Genomic DNA, 27225 nt, shown 5'->3' on the forward strand with positions numbered 1-27225 from the left:
TAGATCCACTTTTGTATAGCCTGATATCTGATTGGCTCCAGAACATGGTATTCCAAGAAATTATCCCAAAAACATTCTGTGAACTCCTCCTCCAGGCTCTTTTGCTCATCTGATTTTTGAGTTTATATGCAGTTTATAATTCCCCACAACTATCGGCAAACTCCCATTATTTCTTATACTCCACCCTACTGCATATTTACTTTTTATGGGGCCTCTATATTACTCCCACGAGTACCTTCTTGCCTTTATCATTTCTCAGCTCCGCACAAATCTCTTCTGCACCCTGGTTTCCTGAATTTAGGTCATCCTACTCTATCATGCAAATATCATAATTAATTAATATAGCCATCCTCCACCTTGTTTTTGTTTTATTTATTCATAGAATGTGGGCTTTCCCCTAATATCACAACTTTCATTTTGGCTCCTGCCACTTGAATGGCTTCCAATACCACAATGCCATGGTTAGTTCATTCACCATGCAGCCTTCACTCTCATCAAAAATAAAGAACATCAAATCTGTTGGAAAACTAAAAAGGCTGAGACTCCTGAACTTTTGTCCTCGAGGTTTCTTTACTTGGCTCAGCTGTAGGCACACTCCACTTTCCAGCCACTGATCAAATCGTAAGGCCCTTTCTTACGGGGTGTGACAGCCTCCTGGTACAAAATATCCTGTTAACTTTCTTCCACCCTGCTGTGTCATTGCGAATGTAGTTAGGCATTCAGAATTGGTGTCAAATGAAGTACAATGCAGAGAACTGTGAGGTGGTGCATTTTGGAATGAAGAACAAGGACAGATGGTATAACATAAGAGGTACAATTCTAAAAGGGATGCAGGAGTATGCTACACCAGGAATATCTGTTCAGTTTCACAGAATTTGCTTACCAAATTTAAATGAGATTGGGATCTGAAAATAATGAGTAACTCTTTGCTATTGGAATAGTAGGCCAGAACTTAAAATTGTCCCCCGTGGACAAAACAGATTCCTGTAATAAAATCAGTGATCGTGAACCTCCTTGGTAGATAGGGGTGCTGGGCTGAACAGATTCCATTGAGTTGTACATCTTCAGGTTATCTTGGAGTATAAAACACAGGATACAAGAGTGTTCTGAGACACTGGTGAGGATGATACGGTGTTCCAGAACATTATTTCTACTTAAATCTACATGCATGCATTTCCCCATGTGACTAGCCTGTGATCTCCATAGCATTATTAGGGTAAGAGCAGATCGGAGGTTACACGAGAGTATTGAACAACTAATTCCAGTGCTCCCAATTACATTGGAATACACACATTTCATTGAATCTTGGTGAAATGTATATATTCTAAATAATAGAAAATTGTGAAAATATTGGATTTAAACTAGTAGACACCAAAGTTCTTATTAATTCCCCTTTGTTGCGCACAGGCTGTTTCTCACACTATGTAGCCTTTTTAACATTGGTGTACAGTGAAGCAGCATGTGTATCTTGAAAGGATTATTATTGGTATGAGACTGTTTGTCCTGTGCATGGCATATTCCCAATTACTGCGTGGTACACATCCCTGCAGCTTAAAGGCTAAGTAGATACGGTTGATATCATTGCAAAATTTAAAAACTAGGCAGCTGTAACCATGTGCTCCACCTATTCAGATCATGTGACATTATTTGAGCTCCAACTTTTACCTGAATTTATTAGGGAGAGATGATCATGATAGGGTTTGTTTTGGATATACAACAATCTCAATGTATATCTGGCACACAGGACTTTGACATGCATGAAATTCTCAGTTCAAATACACTGCATTTCTGCTCATGCGACTCAGCAGCAAACTTACACAATGACTGCTGTATCAATGCAAGTGACTGCTGTAGCAACAGCAATATTTGCAAATCCACATTTTTTATTCTTATCTTAATTTTTATTTGTGACAATTTAAATGTGTAATCTGCAATTGTCAATATGATATTATCATGTTGCACACTGCTTCAGCCTGTACTGGATTACAGATATGGCAAAGCATGTTCAAAGGCAATTTACCTTGGTAACACAACTCCTTTAATTCTTCTGTTTCTGATATCATCAGATATGAATGAAAGGTTGCATTGTACAGTACTCTGGTATAACCAATTCCATTCTTTATTACAAAATTCAAAGCTTTGTCAAGTTCACTTCAGTAAGGCACAAGATAAAGCAAATGAGGGAAAATATTTATGTACTTACCTGGATCACCTTATCCTGCAAAAGACAGCAAAGTCACCCAAAGCTACAGAAATAGTTTTTGTTACAATCAGGTTAACATGTTTTTTAAAAGATGACTTTTTGTCTCAGAAGAAAAAAATCTCCATCGTTCAGACTTCTTTGTAATAAATGTGAATCCAATGAGCAGAAGATTTATATAAAGTTCTCACTGTGGCACCTGTAAATAAATTTTGTATGGATCCAAGCAACTGGTTAATAGTCACATATCCAGAATCACAATGAGGCCACATGACCCACTGCTCATGACTGGCTGTAGGTAGTACACCTAATCTCCTGTTCTTTTCCCATGTCTCTGTACACCATTTCTATCCAAATAATCAGCCAATGCCATCTTGAATGCGCCAATTAGACGTGCCTTCACCACATTTCAAGGTAGTCTATTCCATATTCTTACACTCACTGTGTGACTTCTTTTTCTCACATTACCTTTGCTTTGTTTGCACATCACTTTAAATCTCTGCTCTCTTTTTCTTTTACCAGGGGGAACAGCTTCTCTCTACTCTATCCAGCCTGCTCATGATCAAATCTCTATTAAATCTCCACTCAGCCTTCCTCTCTCCAGGGTGAAAAGACCCAACTTCTTCGAATTTATCCTCATTACTGATGTTGCTTATCCTGGAACCATTCTTGTTAATCCTTCTGTTAATGCATTAATATATTTCGTATAATGTGGCAACAACAATTGTACATAATACTCCAGTTGAGATCTAAGAAGTACCTTGCACAAGTTCAGAATCATTCCCTGCTCTTGTACTCTATGCCCCTATAAAGAAAACTGAGAATACTGTATGCTATATTAAATGCTCTCTCCACCTATCCTGCCAATTCCAATGATCTGTGCAATTATACACCTATGTCGTATAGATGCAATATGGGGCATATTAACCAATGAGTTCATAGATAAGAAATTCTACTAAATAGTGCAATTGATTCAAGAGTGCCTGGCAGTATTTTTGTTCAATTATCATACTAATTGAATTCATGTATAACAGGCTCATCATCAGCAAACACTGTCCGTTATTGATGTTAATTAAATAGTCTGCAGTTCATTCATGAAAAATACTAATTACACAACCAGAAATTTGGTTTAAATTCACTTTGAAAATCCTGATACAGTCCTTTGATATACAGTATATTCATTACATTCAGCAAATGTTATGATTCTGGATCAGACTGCCAAATTTGTGTTATGATTTGGCTAGTGTTATGATTTTAAACAAAAAGTAAACAAAAATGTGAGATACAAGGGACTTGCTGAAGGAATAAAACCAAAATATTCCAAGGCTTTGAACAACCAACAGCAAACTTTAGAGGGTTAGAACAACTAACACAAAACTTCTATCCTAACATCAACATAAATATGGATAACAGACAACAATATCAAATAGCCTTTCACAGGTCATCAAATAATGAACGTGGTCAAGATAGATCCCATGAATATCTCAGCAAATCCTGACCTTATTGACACTGTCGGTCACCAAATCTCATCAAACCTTCACAAACAAAACAAACTATTCACCATTTACCTAGCTCCAGAACAATCCAAAACGCAGATCCATCATGGACTGCCTCAATGACTGCTCATGTTCACTCTCCCAATTGGGACTGAGGCCCCTGGATCAGGTACTCGAGCACCTACTAAGATATAATTTCAGTTTTTCATATTTAGCTTCACCAACCTGGTATGCCCCTAAATTTCTCTGAGCTTGAACCTTGCACAGCCTTACAAAGCAAATACTGCATGTGGTCTTCCTACCGCCTTGCTCTCAGCTTTACTTACCTATTAATGATATAAGACTATTCCTGAGCTCTGACCACAACAGTTAGCTAAACCTCCTGGCTCCATGGTCTCTTCTGAATGTCTCTGTCCCATTGACTAAATTGACTGTTCAGTAATCCTTGAACTGTTCCGTGCAACTAATTGAAATCCTCATAATAAGCCCTGCACTTGTTCCTTGGTGGTATTGAATGTTGCTAGTGTTTTGAAAGAGTCAAATGTAGCAACCCATTCAGCTGTCTATTCCCTGAATGACACAATATTCAGGGTTGCTCACTTCCACAGAAATAAGTGGATACAATAGGACGATTTCATCACAGATCAAATTAAGATATGTGCTTATTCCTAGAATTCAATTGTAAGACACTGTAACTAGTTCTTGATGCCTGCAGAGATATACAAAGTAAAGAACCATGTTCTTTCATACTATAAAAACTGTTGAATAAAACAGAAGGGAAGTGAATGATGATAGTGAATTAATGACATGTACCTCATTAATCTTAATCTGTTTCAGCTCCTCCTCAGCTGCTGTCAGTGGTGCTGGTCCCAAACGGGACAGTACATGCTTCTGGTAGCCACTAAAACAGACATCTTCCTGTCAGGAGAAATGTATTGTGACTTTCAATATCAGAATATTAACAAACATAAAATCAAATTGCTATTAGAATTGATATTACCAGCAAGGCAATTTCAGGTAAATTGCATTAATTTGTTTTTGGAACAAAATGTATGGTCGGCAAGATAACGTGCATAGACTAACATACAAATTAGCATCAGAAGTAAGTCATTCATCCCATTATGCTTGTCTCCATCATTCAACAGTATCATGGCTGATCTGTTTGTTTCAAATTTCACATTCCCAGCTGCTGTTAATTCCCCTGCCCTCAAGCATCTACTACCTCTGCCTTGAAAATATTCAATGATCTTGTCTCCACAATCTCCTCAGGCAGAGAGCCCAAAGTTGCATAATGCTCAAGGTAAAAGATTCCCTGTTCTTTGTTGTAAAAGGGAAACCCATAATAAATTAACAGTACCAGCTGTAATCCACATAGCAACTGGACAAATCAGATGAACAAGGGTAACACAGAAGATGGATTTGTAGAGGGCATCAGGGGTTGTTTCTTAGAGCAGCACACTGAAAAATATACCCAGGAACAGACTATCCTAGGATCAAGTAATATTTAATGAGGTGGTATTAATAAGAGATCTTTAGTCAAGGATCCTCAGGTGGGGGAAGCTGGCTTGAGTGTAAGTGATCACAACATGATGGAAACGTATTATGTACAGTTCTGGTCACTACATGACCAGAAGGATGTGCCATGCTCTGGGGAGAGAACAGAAAATGTTTACCATGACGTTGCCTGGTATGGGGGATTTTAGCTATGAAGAAAGGTTGGATAGACTTTTGTTTTCACTGGAACACAGGAGGTTGAAGTATATAAAATTGTGGATGGCATGGATAGAGTAGAAAGTATGAAGCTTTTTTCCCCAGGGTGAAAGGGTCAATTACTAGGGGATATAGGTTCAAGGCATGCGGGGGGTGGCATTTAAAAGAGATTTGTGAGGCAAGTTTTTCACACAAAGGGTGGTGAGTGCCTGGAACATGCTGCCAGAGGAGGTGGTGGAAGCAGACACAATAGCAGCATTCAAGAAGCACCTGGATGAATACATGAATAGGAAGGGAATAGAAGGATAGGGATCCTGTAAGTGAAGACAGTTTTAATAGGAAAGGGCAAAATGTGTCGGTGCAAGCTTTTTCTCTTTGTTTTAAACATCTCTTTCAGAAAGAGTAACTTGGGTGTCCAACCAATGCAATAAATTAAAACAAAGATAAAGTAAAGAACTGCAGATGCGGAGGATCTGAAACAAAAACAGAAATTGCTGGACAAAGTTAGCTGGTCTGGGAAGCAAAATTAATGAAGAAGGGTCACTAGACACGAACCAGAATTGATCAGGGACCTCGAAGTGAAGGAGCCATTTGGAAGTAGTGACGGGGGGGGGCGGCACGGTGGCACAATGGTTAGCACTGCTGCCTCACAGCGCCAGAGACCTGGGTTCAATTCCCGCCTCAGGCAACTGACTGTGTGGAGTTTGCACGTTCTCCCCGTGTCTGCGTGGGTTTCCTCCGGGTGCTCCGGTTTCCTCCCACAGTCCAAAGATGTGCAGGGCAGGTGAATTGGCCATGCTAAATTGTCCATAGTGTTAGGTAAGGGGTATATGTAGGGGTATGGATGGGTTGCGCTTCGGCGGGGCGGTGTGGACTTGTTGGGCCGAAGGGCCTGTTTCCACACTGTAAGTAATCTAATCTAATCTAATCTAAATAATACAATAAGCTTCAATCTGCAATTTGAGAGGGAGCGGGTACAACCGGAAGTGACAATATTTCTGTTGAATAAAGGGAACTATGGAGCTATGAGGGAGAAGCTGGCCAAAGTTCAATGGTGCAATACCTTAGCAGGGATGACAGTGGAGGAACAATGGCGGATACTTCGGTGTATCATGCAGAAGATGCAGGATCAGTTCATTCCAAAAAGGAAGAAAGATCCAGGAGGAGGCATGGGTGGCCGTGGCTGACGAGGGAAGTTAAGAAACATATAAAGTTAAAAGAGAAAAAGTATAACATAGCAAAGATAAGTGGGAAAACGGAAGACTGGGAAGCTTTTAAAGAATAACAGAGAATTACTAAGAAGGAAATATGCAGAGAAAAAATGAGGTACGAAGGTAAACTGACCAAAAATAAAAAGGAGGATAGTAAAAGCTTTTTTAGGTATGTGAAAGGCAAAAAAATGGTCAAGACTAAAATTGGGCTCTTGAAGACAGAAACAGGAGAATATATTACGGGGAACAAAGAAATGGCAGAAGAATTGAATTGGTACTTCAGATTTGTGTTCACTGGGGAAGACACAAGCAATCTCCCTGAGGTAACAGTGGCTGAAGGACCTGAACTTAAGGGAATTTATATTTGCCAGGAATTGGTGTTGAAGAGACTGTTAGGTCTGAAGGTTGATAAGTCCCCGGGGCCTGATGGTCTGAAGGAGGTGGCTCTAGAAATCGTGGATGCGTTGGTGATTATTTTCCAGAGTTCGATAGATTCAGGATCAGTTCCTGCGGATTGGAGGGTGGCTAATGTTGTACTACCTTTTAAGAAAGGAGCGAGAGAGAAAGCAGGAAATTATAGACCAGTTAGTCTGACCTCAGTGGTGGGAAAGATGCTGGAGTCAATCATAAAGGATGAAAGTACGACACATCTGGATAGCAGTAACAGGATAGGTCAGAGTCAGCATGGATTTATGAAGGGGAAATCATGCTTGACTAATCTTCTGGAATTTTTTGAGGATGTAACTCTGAAGATGGACAAGGGAGATCCAGTGGATGTAGTGTATGTGGACTTTCAGAAAGCCTTTGATAAAATCCCACATAGGAGGTTAGTGAGCAAAATTAGGGCGCATGGTATTGGGGGCAAAATACTGACTTGGATTGAAAATTGGTTGGCTGACAGGAAACAAAGAGTAGTGATAAATGGCTCCCTTTCAGAATGGCAGGCGGTGCCCAGTGGGGTACCGCAGGGATCAGTGCTGGGACTGCAGCTTTTTACAATATATATTAATGATATAGAAGATGGTATTAATAGTAACATTAGCAAATTCGCTGATGATACAAAGCTGGATGGCAGGGTGAAATGTGAGGAGGATGTTAGGCTATTACAGGGTGATCTGGACAGGTTAGGTGAGTGAGGTAAAAACAATAACTGCAGATGCTGGAGAGAATTTGCTTTTTATTCCTGATGAAGGGCTTTTGCCCGAAACATCGATTTCACTGCTCGTTGGATGCTGCCTGAACTGCTGTGCTCTTCCAGCACCATTAATCCAGGTTAGGTGAGTGGACAGATGCATGGCAGATGCAGTTTAATGTGGATAAATATATGGTTATCCACTTTGGTGGCAAGAACAGGAAGGCAGATTACTACCTAAATGGAATCAAGTTAGGTAAAGGAGCAGTACAAAGAGATCTGGGTGTTCTTGTAAACCAGTCAACGAAGGCAAGCATGCAGGTACAGCAGGTAGTGAAGAAGGCTAATAGCATGCTGGCCTTCATAATAAGAGGGATTAAGTATAGAAGCAAAGAGGTTCTTCTGCAGCTGTACAGGGCCCTGGTGTGACTGCACCTGGAATATTGTGTGCAGTTCTGGTCTCCAAATTTGAGGGAAGACATTCTGGCTATTGAGGGAGTGCAGCGTAGGTTCACAAGGTCAATTCCTGGAATGACGGGACTATCTTACGTTGAAAGTTTGGAGCGACTAGGCTTGTATACCCTTGAGTTTAGAAGACTGAGAGGGGATCTGATTGAGACATATAAGATTATTAAAGGATTGGACACTCTGGAGGCAGGAAACATGTTTCCGCTGATGGGTGAGTCCCGAACCAGAGGACACAGCTTAAAAATAAGGGGTAGGCCATTTAGGACAGAGATGAGGAGAAACTTCTTCACCCAGAGTGGTGGGTGTGTGGAATGCTCTCCCCTAGAAGGCAGTGGAGGCCCAGTCTCTGGATTCGTTTAAGAAAGAGTTGGATAGAGCTCTCAAGGATAATGGAATCAAGGGTTATGGAGATAAGGCAGGAACAGGATAATGATTGAGGATGATCAGCCATGATCATAATGAATGGTGGTGCAGGCTCAAAGGGCAGAATGGCCTACTCCTGCACCTATTGTCTATCGTCTAAAACAGAATTCATTTGCCAACCAATCAGCACATTTCCTCATGCTGTTTATAAACTGTCATTCTTTCTGAAATCTGGTATTCTTACAATTCTGTACTGAGGACTAAAAGATGAAATATTGATTTTAGTTAATTTTAATCTTAAACGCTATGCAGTCCTGGAAAATATATAATTCACAATCTGATTTTGGATAAAGGGTTTAGATAAATGCAGATTGTATTACTTAGACTTGAGAATTTTAAAGAGAATGAAACATTAACTCCCCTTTTCTTTTCACGAGTGGTGTGACCTTTTGAATATTTTCAGCATTTTCAGTTTTTGTTTAAGAGTAAAAGTTTAAAATAAATGGTGGGAATTGACAGATTGTGAGTGAATGACACTTGCTTTTAGAAACAAGATCCAGAATAAGGGAACATAGCTTTAGTATAAGATAACTCAAAGCAAATTCCAGGAAAGAAAACATCTTTGTTTATTTAAATAGACTTATGGAGATCATTAGGCTTGTATTTTTAGAAAAATTCACATCTAAAGTGCAAAAATAATAGTTCATATCTTGCAGTTTTGCTACAAAATTCACGCACTGAAGATGAAGTATCATGGTACCTTCATTGTTCCAAACAATTCATCTTTAATGTGTCCTCCACCAAATTCCTTTTTCACAGTGGCTCGAGTTGCTGCATACAACATCTTTTGTCTGACCTGTGTAAAATACAACATGGTGAGAGTAAATATACAAGGTGAAACAGGAATCAGAAAGCAGATTTTCTCAGTGGAAGTCAACTATAGTAAGTGAAGAGTTGAAGCTCTCCTCTGCACAAGAACAATGTAGCAAGCTGGGCAACTGGCAATCCTGAAGGCTGTTATGCTATGGCTGCCCTCATAGAATACTGACAGTATGGAAGCAGGCCATTCGGTCCATCAATGCGAATGGCATTCCACCCAGACCCAACTCCCGATCCTATCCCTGTAACCCAGCATTTTCCATGGCTAATCCACCTAACTTACAGATCCCTGGACACTATGGGAAATTTACCATGGCCAGTCCACCTAACTTGTGTATCTTTGGACTGTGGGAGGAAACCCATGCAAACACTGGGAGAATGTGCAAACTCCACACAATCAATCAGTCACCCAAGGGTGGAGTCAAACCTAGGTCCCTGGAGCTGTGAGGCCTCATTTCTAATGGTATGACCTTAATTAGGAACACTTATCATTGATCCAGCTCCAGAATAGATCAAACTAAAACTTACTATCCTGTGTTTGGTTCTTGTTTACTTTTTGGATGGAAGTTACATATTGGACAGGACTTACTGGACTTAAGATAAATCAAATTAAATTACACAGTTCAAATATAAATACTCATAGTCACTGTGTAAATAACTGATAATCATGGAACCTCAACAGAAAACGGAGTTCAGTAGCTTCCACCTGGCCTACTGGATGTTTGAATGTATCCACAGACATATATACTTTTACTGTAGAGAGAGGATACTACACACCCCTACTTTATCTCACCAATTAAATAATAGGAACACTCTACCTACATCACTAACTAAACGAGTATAATTTGTACATTATGTTAACTTACTTAAATTTCCTGACTGAAACACATTCTCTCATTATGTTTAAAAAAATAAACTCAGCTCCATATATGGAGGATATAACAGACACATTTTCAGGTCTGTGTGAATAGATATTCTATGTGGTTGGAATTTTACAATTGCCTTCAGACAGACACACACACAAAGAAGGCTGCACTGCAAAAAATGACACAGGAATACAGCATCAGGAGTGAGTCTCTTAGCCCTTTGAGCTTGTTCCATCCAGTGGGATTACGATTGATTTACAACCTGACATTTGATACGGATGAACTTTGACTCATAGCCATTGGTTAACAAAAACTATCAACCTCAGATTTGAAGTTAATAATTGATTATCAACTGCTGATTACAGGTATTTCTTAATTTCAGTCCTTAAATGTATGACTTTAATTTTTAAATGACTAAAAGCAAATGTCAGGAATAAAAACTCTAGTCATAAATTTTAAATGCCCTTCTGGAGGTTGGATTTGAAGAACAAGTTTGTGTGTGAGGCACTGCATTTTTCAAAAAGCCAGAGAAGAGCTGATATTCATCTGTTAAAAACAAAGTATCAAGGTCCATACATGTCCCGTGGGTGTCACTGTGGCTCAGTGGTTAGCACTGCTGCCTCACAGCACCAGGAACCCAGGTTCGATTCCAGCCTTGGGCGACTGTCTGTATGGAGCTTGCACATTCTCTCCCTGTCTGCGTGAGTTTCCTCTGGGTGCTCTGGTTTCCTCCCACAGCCCAAAGGTGTGCAGGTTAGGTGAATTGTCCCATAGTGTTCAGTGATGTGTAGGTTAGGTGCATTAGTCAGTGGAAATGTAGGGTAATGGGTCTGGGTGGGATACTCTTTGGAGGGTGGTATGGACTTGTTGGGCCAAAGGGCCTGTTTCCACACAGTAGAATTTCTAATTCTAATTCTAAAAAAATTCCCTAAACAGCAGAAATACATCTACCTTGTGTTTTCCACTTCACAGTATTTTTATATCATCCCTTTATAGCCAATTTGAGATGGCTTAGATTACATACAGTATTTTAAAAATGTCAGCCAGCATAAAATCACAGATGTTTCTCATTGAATCTGAAACAGTCCAACAGTCTTGGACCAATTGTAGTTTATGATATCACTCACTTGGATGCATATTATAAATCATGCTACTTGATCCACCATGTATTACTTTTCAATTGTTTCCTTTGATTTGTCCTCCTCAAAGCTGTTGTGTCTGTGATACAGTGAAACAGAAAGCTATCCTTTGGCAATGTGACTGTGTCTCTCATCTATAATCTGGATTAAGTACTAGTGAATTAAGAGCCTTTGAAATGAACCCAATACTATCTGTGGCAATCGCACAAGTAAGCTTGCAGTGCAAGTTGCAAAACAGCAATCAGCCAAACAGATCTTTTCTGGATTGTATGAGTCAGAGTCACATCCAATGTGCACTTAACCATTATGCTACTGGACTGCGCACTAGAGGCAATTTTGTATCAGAATTTAGTACAGCCAAGGCTATTCAATTAGAATCAACTAATTACATTTATACATTGTTTAGCAGTGCCCCTGTGCCAAAGTATAAAATTCAACCACATATATTGATAATAGGACAGATGACTGAAAGTTGATCAAACAGGTACATTTTTGGTGATTTAAAAGAGATGTAGGTACAGGAACAGAAAGGTTCAGGGAAGAAATTCCAGCACTTAGAGCCCAGGTAGCTGAAGGCACAATCACCATAAATCATAGTCATAGAGATGTACAGCACAGAAACAGACCCTTCAGTCCAACTCGTCCATGCTGACCAGATATCCCAACCCAATCTAATCCCACCTGCCAGCACCCGGCCCATATCCCTCCAAACCCTTCCTATTCATATACCCATCCAGATGCCTTTTAAATGTTGCAATTGTAGCAGCCTCCACCAGTTCTTCTGGCAGCTCATTCCATACATGTACCACCCTGTGTGTGAAACATTTGCCCCTTAGGTGTCTTTTATATCTCTCCCCTCTCAGCCTAAACCTATGCCCCCTACTTCTGGACTCCCCCACCCCAAGTAAAAGACTTTGTCTATTTATCCTGTTCATTCCCCTCATGATTTTATAAACCTCTACAAGGTCACCTCTCAGCCTCCGACACTCCAGGGAAAACAGCCCTAGCCTATTTAACCTCTCCCTACAGCTCAAATCCTCCAACCCTGGCAACATCCTTGTAAATCTTTTCTGAACCCTTTCAAGTTTCACAACATCTTTCCGATAGGAAGGAGACCAGAATTGCACCCAATATTTTAACACTGGTCTAACCAATGTCCCGTACAGCCGCAACATGACCTCCCAACTCCTGTACTCAATACTGTGACCAATAAAGGAAAGCATACCAAACGCCTTTTTCACTATACCAATAACAAAAATAAATTAATAAGATACAAAATTTTCTGAATTGAGTTTAAATCTTTGCTGCAATTTAAAGCACAAAGATTATTTCAAAAAGCAATGCTCTTTACAAGTTTAGATAACACCATACAGTTTTGGCCTGCAATTTTATCTGCACATATTGTATTTATGGACCAAGTTCTGGAAAATGGGATTTGAATAGTTGAATGGTTGTGGGTACATGATGGGCTGAAAGGCCTTTTTCTATGTTGTAGAATTAGAATTAGCTTTATTGTCACATGTACTCCCATGAGTACAATGAAAAGTTTACATTGCCATTTACAATGTCATCTTAGATACAAAAATACAAAATCATAGGAATAAATTGTAACAATGAAGACACGTAAGTTCAGAATAACAGTCCTTCCAACCAAGTCTACGCCAGCACCTAGTCTCCAGACAGTTCTGACTTCACCTTGAGGTTCTCAAGGCCAGGAGTCTGCAATGACTTCACTTGAGGGGCAAGGACAGGAAGTAAGAAGGGAATTAAAAAAAACACAAAAAGAGAAATAAAAGAAAAGAAATGGATGGAGTGAATGATCTCTGCTTGAGGAGTCCTACTCTGCCTCCATCTTAGAGCATCATGGCTCTGAAACAGGCAACTCATGACTACTGCACTGCACTTAAATCATGTAGTATGATTTTGCAGTGCTAAAAAAAAGATACGAGGAGAAAGTGAGGACTGCAGATGCTGGAGCTAAAAGAAAATACACCAAATAAAAATTCTAATACCCTTTCCAACAACATTCTGTGAGAGTGCCAGTCCTACGTCAGAAGGGTAATTTAACTGCAATTGTCTGATTACTCCAAACTTTGGCTGTTGCAATGTGTTGATAGGTCCTGTCTGCAGGTGGCAGTAGTTATTCATTAAAAGGTGAAACTCTTTAAAATTGTGACAATTTCCATTCTTGCAGATAATACTTGTTCTTTTACAGGATTACTGCCAATGCCAGTGTTTTCTGCTTTGACCATATTGGCCCACTGTAAGAACGTACGATTACAGCCATGATTTCCTCATATGATGATTTCTGATTTCAGCCATGGAGGGAGTAAATGTTAAAAGTATAAAGCAGGAAAAATTACGAGGCACAGAGATCTAGAATATTAACATTGGTAACTGTTAATGGTGACAAAATATATTTCAAAAATATTTTAGTGTTACTTTTTTAAAGTCCTTGCTCATAAAGTGAATTCCTTGAACAGTTTTTTTTAAGGAAAGTACCACAAAGATTCTTTTCACTACTTGACCTTGGTTTAACTGGGAAAAAATAATTGTTATCAAACAATCAGTGAATACAATCTGTAATGTAATAACTGTGTGTACATCTTTCATATCACAAGGTCACTTGCAAGACAATTATTTGTTATGACTCTGTTTCTTTAAAGTGCTCCTTCGAAACAATTAACTTTGTTGGGACGTGGTCTCATTAGAGGAAACAGATTGGGAATCACTGTGCATTAGAGCTGAAAGTTATGCTGTTAAGAACTGAGAATCAGTAGAATTCACTTTCCAATCCGACAGGTTTTAAAACAAAATTCAGCAGATTTTATTGTTCACCCGTTGACCCTCCAAAGAACCTGATGAAGGGCTTTTGCCTGAAATGTCGATTTTCCTGCTCCTCGGATACTGCCTGACCTGCTGTGCTTTTCCAGCACCACTCTAATCTAGGCTCTGGTTTCCAGCATCTGCAGTCCTCACTTTTGCCTCCAAAGAGCATCCCAACCAGACACCCCTTCCCACAACCCCAAACCTATTCCGATAACCATGTATTTCCCATGGCTAATCAGCCTAACCCACACATCCCTGAACACTATGCGCAATTTAGCATGGCCAATCCACCTATCCTGGACATCACTGCACTGTGGGAGGAAACCGGAGGAAGCCCTCACAGACAAAGGAAGAAAGTGCAAATTCCACACACCGTCACCAGAGGGTAGAATTGAATTTGGGTCCCTCTAACTGTGAGGCAGCAGTGCTAACCACGAAGCCACTGTGTCTCTCTTGTTCCACCGTATCACATGAGAAGCAGTTGAGGATTTTGGGTCTGTACTCAATTAAGTCAGAAGGATAACAGGGGATGTCATTGAAACAGACAGAATATGGAGAGGCCTGGATGGAGTGGATGCGGAGAAAATGTTTCCACGAGTATGAGCTAGGACCTGGCGCACACCCTCAGAGTGAAGGCTCTTAAGATCCGAGATGAGGAGGAATTTCATCTGCCAGAGCATGGTGAATCTGTGGAACTCATGGTAACAGATGGCTGTGAAGGCTAAGTCATTGAGTGTCTTTAAGACAAAGATAGATAGTTTCTTGGTTAGTAAGAGGATCAAGGGTTACAGTGAAAAGGCAGGAAAATGGGCTTGAGAAACATATCAGAGTCGAGAGTGTGGTGCTGGAAAAGCATAACAGGTCAGGCAGCATCCGAAGAGCAGGAGAATCGACATTTCAGGCCGAAAGCTCATCATTAGGAATCTTATGCCCGAAACATAGAGTCTTCTGCTCACCTGCTGTGCTTTTCCAGCAGCACACTCTCGACTCTGATCTCCAGCATTTGCAGTCTTCACTTTCTCCTTGAGAAACATATCAGCCACAACTGAATGGTGGAGCAAACGTGTTGGGCCAAATAGCCTCATTCTACTTCCACATCTAGGGTCTTATAGAGTGTAATGCTCATGTAATAATGCCAAAAACTCCATGTCCCAGCAACCAAGGAAGAATTATTGTTCATTGCTATGCTGCTCTCGCATTGCTACCATTTTGAATACATTCTTAATATGCCCAAACATCTCCCTGTTTTTGACTCATTCTCTCTTTTGTCTCCTACAGGTATGAGTGCCATCTGCTTGGTCTCAATGGCCAAGACAGCAACGCTGCATGACATCATCTCTTCTACCTCCAAGGAAGGAGCCTGAGAACTCTCAGTGTTGGCACTAGCAAGGCTAACTCCTGCATCCTCTGCCAGCTTAGGTACTAACACCCTGCTGGGTATTTTTGCTAGATGACAGTTGGGATCATACACTTGTGAGCAAACCAGTTCCTCATCGTAGCTGGCTTTGGAAGAAACACATCAGATTTCTGGCACTCTGAGGATTGCTGGAGACCATGCACTTGTTCAGTCTGCTGATACTGGCAATTCAGAACTTCATTGAAATGCACAAGCAGGTTTGTTGGAAGCATTGGGCAATCTGACTCAGGTTGGAGAACGCTAACCTGCTGTTTACAACCTGCTCCCTTTGGCATGCGAACAACTGGCTGCCTTCATGGACAGGTTGGCAGCTGAAGATTCCACCCTGTAATTTATTTACTGGAGTCTTGTAGCCAAAATACTTTTGGTGCAAATTTTTCAAGAGAATAAAAAGCACAGTTGTAACATAGAAGTTTAATTCACCATGAAAATGTCTATAATTTTATGTTTAAATCTACCCTGAAGTAGAGGAACAAAAGATTGATCAAACACTATGAACAGTGAGAATCTCAGTTTCACTGCTACAGAGGGATTATTGAGAGGAGGCCAAGTGATTCCTATACAGCAAAGGAAAATATGAATCAGTCTGCTCCTTGTGTAATATCAGGAGTCATGGAAGCAGCCTGCCTTCTGTTCTCTACATTTCGCAAATTTCAAACTGTGATAAAATGAACAGAACATAAAGATTCCGTACAGTTAAAACTCTGAACGTATTTGCAGGCCACATTCTGTGTCTTGGGATAATGTCCAAACTGAAGCTTTTTTTCTTAACTACATTTACTGATATTGAGGATTTGAATGAAAACAAACCATGTATTGGGAAATAGGTTTCCTTGATTACATTATTTTCCACTACATTATTTTCCACTCTGTCTTTGGACATTTCTCTTTTGTTAAATTGCAGTATGTTAAATATAGATCAGCCTTTAAAAGCTCACATTTATTTTCTCAGCAGAAAAGAGGCAATCTTCAGCAACTTCCGGCCCCATCCATTAAGTGTAACTGGCAGCCAACTGATAAGGGCTTACAATGTTACTGTTATTTATTTCAAACATAGTGTTTCTCCCGTGGACTTCACACTGTAGTTCAAACATTTTTTTAAAGAAGGGTGAGGCCATTATTTTTAGGAAACAACTAAGTACTGTATCAAGAATAGCAATTAAAGATTAATGCACAGCCATTCCCGAAAGTTAAGGTAATTTGCCTGGAACATGTGAAGAAGGAAACAAAAACTGAACTCTGTAGATAGCAAGTTTAAGGAAGCATGGCTCGATTTTTACACATTTAACTTTTTTTAATATAAACTGTGACTCTACACATACAGACCATTGATTGAGAGTTGAAACTGGGGGTTTGCTTTGTGAGGTATTACAGCAGATATAGCCCATACCAAAGAGAGCAAACCTGCCAACCCTCACCCTGACAGACAAGCGAACTACATTACAATTTGGGAAGTTGCGCAATAAAGCAAGTTATTGTTGCTCCTTCCAGCTGAGGACGATTGACTGAGTGCCTCCCTCTGCTCTGTGCATTCTAGACACTCGAGAAGGGGTAATGCAAAGAACAGTCAATTTGCAGCATTGTTTTCAGTTTGGGAATTGCATGTTTTGCTTAATATGGACAGGTTGTAGCAAGGACAGCACTGTACACTTCCAAAAGGCCAATCACCAGGCTGGTCCAGTCCCACTCCTGTGTTCCTTCAAGATTCCCTGTGAAAATAGGGCAAAATGTCTCACTTGTCACCCCATTTCACACTTTCAACATTCACTCGCTCCACCAGGGATAACTGTGGCAGTAGTGCGCATTATCTAGAAGATGCTCTGAACAACTCACCAAGGCTACTTAGGCAGCATTTTACAAATCCTTAACCTCAGCAACCTAAAAAAACAAGGGTAGCAGATATTTGGGAATACCACTGCCTGCAAGTTCCCTTTAAGCCCACACCAGCCTGACTTGGAACTTTTGCACTATTCCTTCATTGCTACTAAGACTCCCTTCCTGATAGGACTGTGGGTGTACCTACATCACATAGACTACAGCAGTTCAAGAAGGTGGCTTACCATCAACTTCTCATGGGCAATAAATGTTGTATTAACCAGTAATGCTAACATCACTGAATGAATTATAAAAAGGAAATCTAACCTGAATCAAAATCTAACATTTTTCTTCCTTGGGAACCTGGTGAGTGAGTGCCAAGCTTACATGTAGCATCTAAATCTATTTGGAGGTGACATATTTTAGGTGGGGATAAAGATTGAACTTTAATAATTGAGGTGTGCGGTATCTTACAATACTTAATTGCACTCACTTCCAATAAGCGTTGAGTGTGTGGTACTGGAAAGGCACAGCAGGTCGGGCAGCATCCGAGGAGCAGGAGAATCGACGTTCGGGCAAAAGCCCTTTATCACTTCCAATAAGCGTAAAGTGCATCCATGGATCAAAAATATAGTTTAACTGCATAGTTTAACTACACAATATCTGATTTAGTTTTTTTGTGGTTGACGTAGTCAAAAATTATTGAGAACGTGTTCACTACCACCGTGCTTGGTACATATTTTTAACTTTCATGATCAATTTCCGATAACAGAAATTTTAAAAAAACTATTCAGAGCACAGGTTTTTTGTAAAATGTTTTCAAATCGGCTCATATTCTAAAACAGCAAATGGCCTACTTCAAAAGCTTTAGTTAGTTCACGCCAGAAAAGTGCTTCATTGAAAGAATTTACACTGCAATCAATGTACTTTTTAATATTTAAAAATTAGAAAATAAATAAAAGATCACTGGTCATAAGTGGATTGTTGATGTATATTCCTTGTTTTCTATCTATGATGCACATGCTAGTATTCTTAACATTGTGTTGAATAAAAATCATGCACAACTTACTGGGGAATGATCAGGTGACCAGGAAATGAAGAGCCATTCATAGCCCTGTGCATTCTGGCTATCGAGGCGATAAAGAATATAGCATGGCTGCATGTCCTCCAGCAGGGGAAGGATGAAATTATCGTAGTCTCTGTCCCATGTCTGTAATGGCTCCTTGTACATCCCCAACACTAACTGCTCTAGAAGAGAATTAAACACAGTTAATTTCACATTTCAAAATGAGTTCTTGCTTTGCTTTCTCCAGTATTAATAGCAGGATGGGCAGAATTATAATCTAACAATCCCTACTTTACAAAGCTATCAAAGTGTTAAATGGTAAAAGAAGAAACGTATTCCTAACATCACAATCATAAAATCAAATGGTGAGCAGAAAGGAGCACTTCTTGGTGGGGTGGGGTGGTGGAGTGGTGCGAGATAGCGTCACAGTTTGAGTAAATCTGGGGCAGACAAACAGGAGGCTGGAAAAACACAGCAAGCCAGGCAGCATCAGGTGGTGGAGGAGTTGAGTAAATCTGAAGCCATTCACGTGTGCCCGACTGTCACTAGTGATAGAAGTCTGGTAGATGATGCACAGCTGGGTTGTTGAGCAACCCTTGGTGCAAAATAAAGTGCATAAACAAATGTCACAACCTTTAAGCAGAACTATCAGATACTGGACCTGAGAATACTTTACACTGACTCTATAAGCGCTAAATGGAATTGCTTAAAGGCCAAGCTTTTCTTGTCCTGGCTACATTATGTTCCATAATGTCAAGTGACAAATTATTTGCATTCCATTAGGTTGATGGTAGCATATATCTGAGAGCATTGTGACGATGCTGCTCCTTTAACAAGGTTGGACCGTCCTTGGGTTTCTTTTCCAGAGGGGTCGTATTGACAAAGGCTCCATTTTGTCTGTGTTTATCTACTTGAAGAAGCTTTTAAATTTTAAACAAACATTTGTACAATGAAAGGGAGTGGTCAGCTCTCCCAGCTCAGCTTTTTCCTGGTTTGGGTTTGAGCAAGCAGTCAGGTTTTTTTGAGGCTGCTGGTCAAAGAAACAGCTCTGTCTCGCTCGCTCTCTCTCTCTCTCTCTCTCTGCTGTAAGACCCTCTGTTTGATTTTACCTTTTTTGCCAAAGGGTGTGTATGGCGATTGTTGCAGGAATTTGGAACAGCTCATTAAGTTGTGATAGAGTTGATTAGGTTTTTAAATAGTTAAGTTATTTTATATTCTGTTCTCTTTTGTTTGTGTTTCGGTAATCTTGCAAATAAATTCTGTTTTGTTTGAAACTAAGTGGTTGACTAGCTGCATCTCTCCTGGAATATCCACTTTACACCTGCTCAAAACAACTAGAACAGTTACGGTTTGGGCTACCTTCTTGAAATGTTTTGAGGGGGTCTGACCTAGTCCATAACACCATACAACGATATGCCTGTCCTATATATTTCATTCAGAAATTCTGAAAACTGTATAATGCATATAGATTACACATAAATCCTTCTGCACCAACTTGTTGGAATATTTCTGCACGGAACTATACTAGTTACACTCAAACCTGGTACATAGTTTGAACACTAATTTAAAATATGATTGAATAACAACAAAAAAAGGCATTTGGTCTTGCTCTTCTGTCTCAAAACAATACACTGTTAAGAAGGCACACGGTGTGTTAGGTTTCATTCGTAGAGGGATTGAGTTCCAGAGCCACAATACCATGTTGCAACTGTATAAAACGCTAGGGCGGCCGCACTTGGAATATTGTGTACAGTTCTGGTCCCCATGTTTTGGGAAGGATGTGGAAGCATTGGAAAAGATGCAGAGGAGATTTACCAGGATGTTGCCTGGTCTGGAGGGAAGGTCTTATGAGGAAAGGCTGAAAGACTTGGATCTGTTTTCATTGGAAAGAAAGTGGCTAAGAGGGGATTTGATAGAGACATACAAGATGACCAGAGGATTAGATAGGGTAGACAGTGAAAGTCTTTTTCCTAGGATGATGACATCAGCTTGTACGAGGGGGCATAACTACAAATTGAGGGGTGATAGATTTAAGACAGATGTCAGAGGCAGGTTCTTTATGCAGAGAGTGGTAAGGGCGTGGAATGCCTTACCTGCTAATGTAGTCAACTTAGCCACATTAGGGAGATTTAAACAATCCTTAGATAAGCACATGGATGATAATGGGATAGTGTAGGGGACAAGCTGAGAATAGTTTACAGGTTGGCGCAACATCGAGGGCTGAAGGGCCTGTTCTGTGCTGTATTGTTCTATGTTCTATGTTCTATATCAGGTAAGGTAAACTTCAGTTTATATTTCAGTAACTAAAATTTCTTACTTTAAGTGAAACTGTTCCAAGAAGGAAATAGACAATAGCAGAGCAGAGTCCATGCATTTATTTAGAACGTCCAGAAAATTGAATACTGAAAGCAGAAGTCAGGACAGGGCGATGAAAACTCAAGGAAGCACAAGACAGTTTGTCAATTGGGCAGATATCTGCAGGTCAATGAATTACCAATAGACAGACCCTTGTTGCTCCAGGGAGAGGCCAAATGTCAAAATTTACCATGGTGAGATTAATTTGACAGTTAATTTGTTGATAGATGACTTTTGATCTGAAATATTCATTGCATGGGTAAATTGGAAAATATCAATCTTTACTTAACCTGATTACACTACAACAGACATTTTCAGAAAATCTCATTAGCGGAGGAGAATCGGCCCAGCGACAAAATGTGGTGTCTTCAACAGTGATTGAGACCAGTGTAGACAGTGGCAAGGTGGTGAAGGAGGGATGGCAGTACAGGCATTGTTGCTGATAAACTGGTTCAGGACTGCTGCACTCTCTTTAAACTATATCTTGCTTTTTCTTCCTTATTCTTAAAACTTCTCAAAATGGTGCTGGATCGTGGTGTCAGTGGAAAAGCTTTTCACTGTATTTTACAGTTTTTCTCACTGTAAAATACACCTGACAGTAAAAATCATTCACTTATATGGATTTTTATTTTCATTCATGGGATGTGAGCATTATTGACTTGGTCAGAAATTTTTTTTGTCTACGCTTCATTGCCTTGAACGGAATAGTTTACTAGGCCATTTCAGAGAACAGTTAAGAGTCAGCCATATTGCTGTGGCTCTGGAGACCCATGTTGTCCACAGGAGGTAAGGGCAACAGATTTGTTTCCCCTAAAGGACATTAGTGAACCAAATGGGTTTTTAAGACAAATTGACAATGGTTAAATAGATGTCATTAGTTTAGCTTTTGATGCCAGATTTTTTAATGAATTCGAATTTCACCATCTGCCATAGTGGAATTCGAATCAATGTCTCCAAAACATTAGCCTGAGTCCCTGTATTACTAATTCTGTGAGGTTCTATTATGCCACCATCTCCTCGCTAAATTATTGTTTCATTAGTATTTGCAAAGAAATGCAGTTTACAATATTTTGCATACATTGGCAAATCCATCCACGGTTTGGCATGTCAGTTCTACAAAAGGGAAGCAAATTGGATGGGTATAACTGCATTGATTAGAAAAGAGATTTATCCACATTGTACAGTTAAGTCCCAGCTCCACATCTGAAATTACAGCAGACTTGAAAGAGATTAGCACAGATATAATTATTCCATTTGTGCAATGATGCATCAGAACACTACCCTGATAACCTCTAAATCAAAGCTGCAGCATAAATCTTTCCTCCTTATATTATTTAAATCCTTATACTTTAAATAAATGAATATTTATTTAAAGTATGAGGGAAAAAACAGCATCACCTTCAGCTTACCTTTTATCCTCAAGAGTGTTTTTTTAAAACAATGTTGGCAAAGTTAGCAAACAAATTCATTCACATGACAGCACTTCATGTGACTATCTTCTAGGTGGCAGATGTTATGCATTTGGAAATGCTATTCAAGGAGGCTCGACAAGTTGCTGCAATGTATTTTGCTGCCCTAGGTTGTTGGTCATGGAGGGAGGGTATGTGTAAGGTGGTAGATGGGGTACTAATCACGCAGAATACTTTTCTCCTGGATAATGTCAGGCCTCTTGAGTGTTGTTAGACTTTATCTAGGCTTACTCTCAAGTTAGGCCCTATGAATGGTGCATAGGCTCGGAATACCAGCAGGTGAACTATTTGCCTTAAAATTCCCAGTCGCTGACCTATTCTTGTAGTCACAGCATTTACAGATATTTTCTCATTAACCTGATCACCGATATTACAACACGCCTCTAGGGCAGGTAGGAATTGAACCCAGGGCTCAGAGAGAAAGAAACTACCATTGCACCATAAGAACCCTCATAGTACTATATAGTTGGCCCAGTTAAATTTCTGGTCCATGGTAATATTCAGGATGTTGATGGTGGGGAGTTTAGCAATGGTAATGCTGTTGAATGCTGAGAAGAGATGGCTAGATTTGGTCTTGTTGGAGATGGTCTTTTGACACCATGTAAGTGCCATACAATATTAATGATCACGAACATTTGCAATTTTTGAACAGATTTTCTTCTTTTTATAAGCCCACCATTTTTCTGGCTAACAGTTAGCCCAGGACAAGGGGAGCATAGTGGTAATGTCTTTGGGCAAGAAATCTAGAAACTTTGTTCTAGTGATTTGGGTTCAAATCCAACCATGGTAGATGGTGAAATGTGAATTCAATTTAACTCTGGGAATAAAGAGCTGGCTTAATTATGACCATGAAACTACCGTCGACAGTGATTAAAATCTCATCCAGTTTACTAATACCCTTTCGGGAAGGATATCCATTTTCCTTATCGGGTCTGGCCTTCATGTGATCCCAGACTCTTAAGTGCCATCTGCTCATTTAGGGACTGATATAAATGCTGGTCTAGCAGTAATGGTCATATCATATGAACTAATAAAAAACACTGTTAGTACAACTATATAACTGGTTGTCAAATGGTTTGCTGGAGCCTACTGGACTAATCTGTTTCCTCATTTTGTTCTTTCCACCGTGGAACAACTCCAAGACTCCATTCAATAATATATCTTGTCAGGAGAGGATGGACATATGAACACAAGCACTAACAGCAGGAGTAGGCAATTCAGCGTCTTGAGCTTGCTCTGTCATTTGATTGTGGCTGATCTCAACTCAGCCTCAACTTCAATTTCCGTGGCCATTAAACTGATTACTAATTAAAACATTTGTCTCGCTCCTCCATTTACTCATGTTTACTCAATATCTCAGAATCATCCACAGATTCATGACCTTGGACAGGTGTACTTTCTCTTATCTATTTTAATTCTGCTACCCCTTATTCTGAAACTATACCCTCTTGTTTTAGATGGTCCTACATGAGGAAACACTCCATATATACTTTGTCAATCCTCTCTGGCCTCTTATATATCTAAATAGATCTCTTCTCATTCTAAACTCCAGAGATTTTAGGCCTAAACTGCTCACTCTCTCCACACAAGACAAACCCCTCAGCTCTGCAATCAATCTATTGAACCTCCTCTAAACTACCTCCAATACAGCCACAACCCTCCTCAAATATGGGGATCAACTTTTTTCACAACACTTCACAGGTGCAGACTCATTAATGTCTTGTATACTTGAAGCAACACTTCCCTACTTTTATATTTTGGGTATAAAACTCCATTTAGTCAAGTGGCACTTGGAAGTATTAATGCGCTATAACATTGTTTCAAAGCCAACATACAACTTGGCATGTCCCTTGACATGATTCACAAGACAAGGAATGTCTAACTGATTTCTTGAGGGCAGTACAACACCTTAAATTTAGCTTTCTTAACCACCCCTGTTTCATTTAACTGACGATGTTACATTGTAGGGGACAACTTTCCTGACTTTACTCCAGTTGCACAGTTCTAATAATATATATTTTACCTACAGACTGAAAAATGTAACAAATTCAATAACTACAATTTTGAACACTTGATATTTTCATTTCCCTGTCCAGAAGCTCATCAATGTTGTCACTGTTGCCCCATTTTAGTTTCCTCCGGATGTTGCTGCTATTACTGTGTTCACTCAAGGCTGATATTACAGCACCATGTTTTGTCAGCCATGAAGGGTGGTTATGTGCAGCTTTCCAGTTTCCAACGACAATGTAATTTTTTCCTCAAAGTCAGATATTGTAGAAATACAGATTTGTTTTCTTTTGAACATTCACTGTACCAACAGGAGAATATTTACAACACAGTCTAATCTACAACATTGAAGGCACAGGATTGGATTGTAGACAAAATAAACCATAACTGACTACATTTAATACAATCATTTACTAAAGAATGATATATAACATATTTCAATATAAAAGATAGAACCTTTGACTGGTACGATGCAACTTTATCCATTCTTAAACCGAAAAACTGATATTATCAGAGAGGAGCTTAATAGGTTCATATGAAATTCTTTTGTTACTATTCTAACACAAGCAAGCCTACTTAATCTAAGTTTAAAATCACAACACCAGATTATAGTCCGACAGGTTTATTTGGAAGTACAAGCTTTTGGAGTGCTGCCCTTTATTAGGTAGCTAGTGGATCAGAATCATAGCACACATAATTAATAGTAAAAGACCAATGATGCAATGTATTGGATAAATCTAGATTGCTGTTAAGTCTTTAATCACTTAGAATGGGTTGCAGGTTTTGGTTCATTAATATGTAAATCCCAGAATTTCTTTCAAGTCACATTCCCATGATAACTTAAGGTTTTATTAAAAAAGATGACAGCTCAGCTCAGACAATGCATTAAAAGTGTGACATTAGAGTCTATCTGTATTCTAAACTTGAGTCAGACTGATTCTATTTCCAAAGTGGGAATTTATAAAATGTCACATAGACTGACTGCCTACAGATTGTGTGTTTTTTGAACGAAATAGAACATATCTGCAAATACCAATGTGCAAATGCAAATTCACCTCAGACATATAGAGGGAGAGTGTGTGTGTGTGTGTGTGTGTGTGTGTGTGTGTGTGTGTGGGGGGGGGGGGGGGGTGAGACTATGTGTGTGCGTGTGCTTGATACAGTGTGTGCAAGTATGACAGACTGTATGCCTGTAAGAGTGTGTGCGTGAGAGTGTGGGGGTGTGCATGTGTGTCTGAGGGAGAGAAGGAGAGAGAGATAGAGAAAGCGCATGTTTATGAGAGAGGGTCTGCATTTGTGTGCATGATCGTGTGTAAGAGTGTAGGCATACGTGCGCTCGTGTGCATGTTTGTGTGAGAGAGTGCGTAGTGCAGTGGGGTCACCTGTAGTGTGACATGAACCCAGCATTCTCAAGCATAATGAGGATGGGCATTAAATCTTGGCACAGCCAAAGACACTTATATCCCATTGATTAAGATTTTAAAAAACCCATCTCTGGAACAATTCTGACAAATCTCTTCTGCATCTTCTCAAAGAACATCACACATCCTCCCTAAAGCGTGGCGACCACAACAAGATACAATAGTCCAGTTAGGGATAAATACGATATTTGAACAGATTTGGTACAACTTCCCTGATTTGTACTCATGCTTATGAAGCCCAAGATTTCAACTTGTACAACCATCCCACTTTAGAGTCAGGAATGTTTTCATTCACTTCCATCAGAAATTTTGGATGGCAAGCCATGTTCCTCCTAGATTTTCCTGCCGCACTGTGGACCTCTAAGGTCTGTGCACGGACCCTCTGAACAGCTTTACAGCCAAGCAGCTTAGAGGGAACGTTGATAGAAGCCATTAGGCCTTGGTGATTAGTCACTCTTTAGTATCATTATTTGTTTCATTTCCCTTTTTTGGATATGCAAATATTGGTGAATTATTGTCCTTGACTCAATATTAGTTTCCTTGAAATTTCCTGGAAGTCAGCTGGTGCTTCGCTCAGTTGTAAACAATTAAGCAAGATAATTATTCAATATATAGGTTATGTACTTATAGTCACTGAAACCTGATACTTGATATGGTCAAATACTGTTTCCACATTGTTCCTCATCACCTATTGCTTCCTTTATATAATTGTAAAAATTGTGTTAGCTTTGTTACCTTTAGGTCCCTTTATATACTCCCCTTTTGTAGCTTTTACTATCTGATTGCGATCTTTTATTGTCCTTTATAGTTTTCCCATTCATTAGGATGTGTGCTATTGGCATTTGTGTATATTTTTCCAAAAGGTATAAATTGTCCGTTACCTCTTTTGTCATTCATCACTTTTATTTGCCAAGTAGAACTGATGCCCTGGAGGGATATAAACTGGTTGTGCATCACATTATATAAATGATTTTTTGAACACCTCCCACTGATCTTCTATCATTTTATCCAGGAAAAGATTTGCTCAGTCATCAAAACCAAAGCTTACACCTTTCCACTGTGAGCTATGTTTTAAATCAGACCTCAGAGAGGACAGAAATTTAATGAGTTGTGCAATCTCACAAACAATCTTGACATGAATAATATCTCATGCTGCACTTCCAACATTCTCGCAGGATTTACACAATCCAGACAGCAGCAATGACATCTTGCTCCACTTACTCAGGACTTGGCGAAACAACACAGTGGTGGGCGGCACGGTGGCACAGTGGTTAGCACTGCTGTCTCACAGTGCCTGAGACCCGGGTTCAATTCCCGCCTCAGGCGACTGACTGTGTGGAGTTTGCACGTTCTCCCCGTGTCTGCGTGGGTTTCCTCCGGGT

At 39.8% G+C, this 27225-nt stretch overlaps 1 protein-coding gene across 2 annotated transcripts in view; it reads right to left on the reverse strand.

Annotated features, from left to right (window-relative positions):
• twf2 (twinfilin-2) overlaps positions 1-27225 on the reverse strand; it is a 138907-nt gene that overhangs the window by 40295 nt on the left and 71387 nt on the right. For both annotated transcript variants that reach the window (XM_072581905.1, XM_072581904.1), the window contains exons 3-5: positions 18595-18773; positions 9341-9436; positions 4510-4614 (exon numbers count right to left, since the gene is read on the reverse strand). In XM_072581905.1, the coding sequence (XP_072438006.1) occupies positions 4510-4614; positions 9341-9436; positions 18595-18773 (380 nt within the window). The remainder of the gene's footprint in view (positions 1-4509; positions 4615-9340; positions 9437-18594; positions 18774-27225) is intronic.

This window comes from Chiloscyllium punctatum, chromosome 12, assembly GCF_047496795.1.
Source record: "Chiloscyllium punctatum isolate Juve2018m chromosome 12, sChiPun1.3, whole genome shotgun sequence".
Lineage (NCBI taxonomy): Eukaryota > Metazoa > Chordata > Chondrichthyes > Orectolobiformes > Hemiscylliidae > Chiloscyllium > Chiloscyllium punctatum.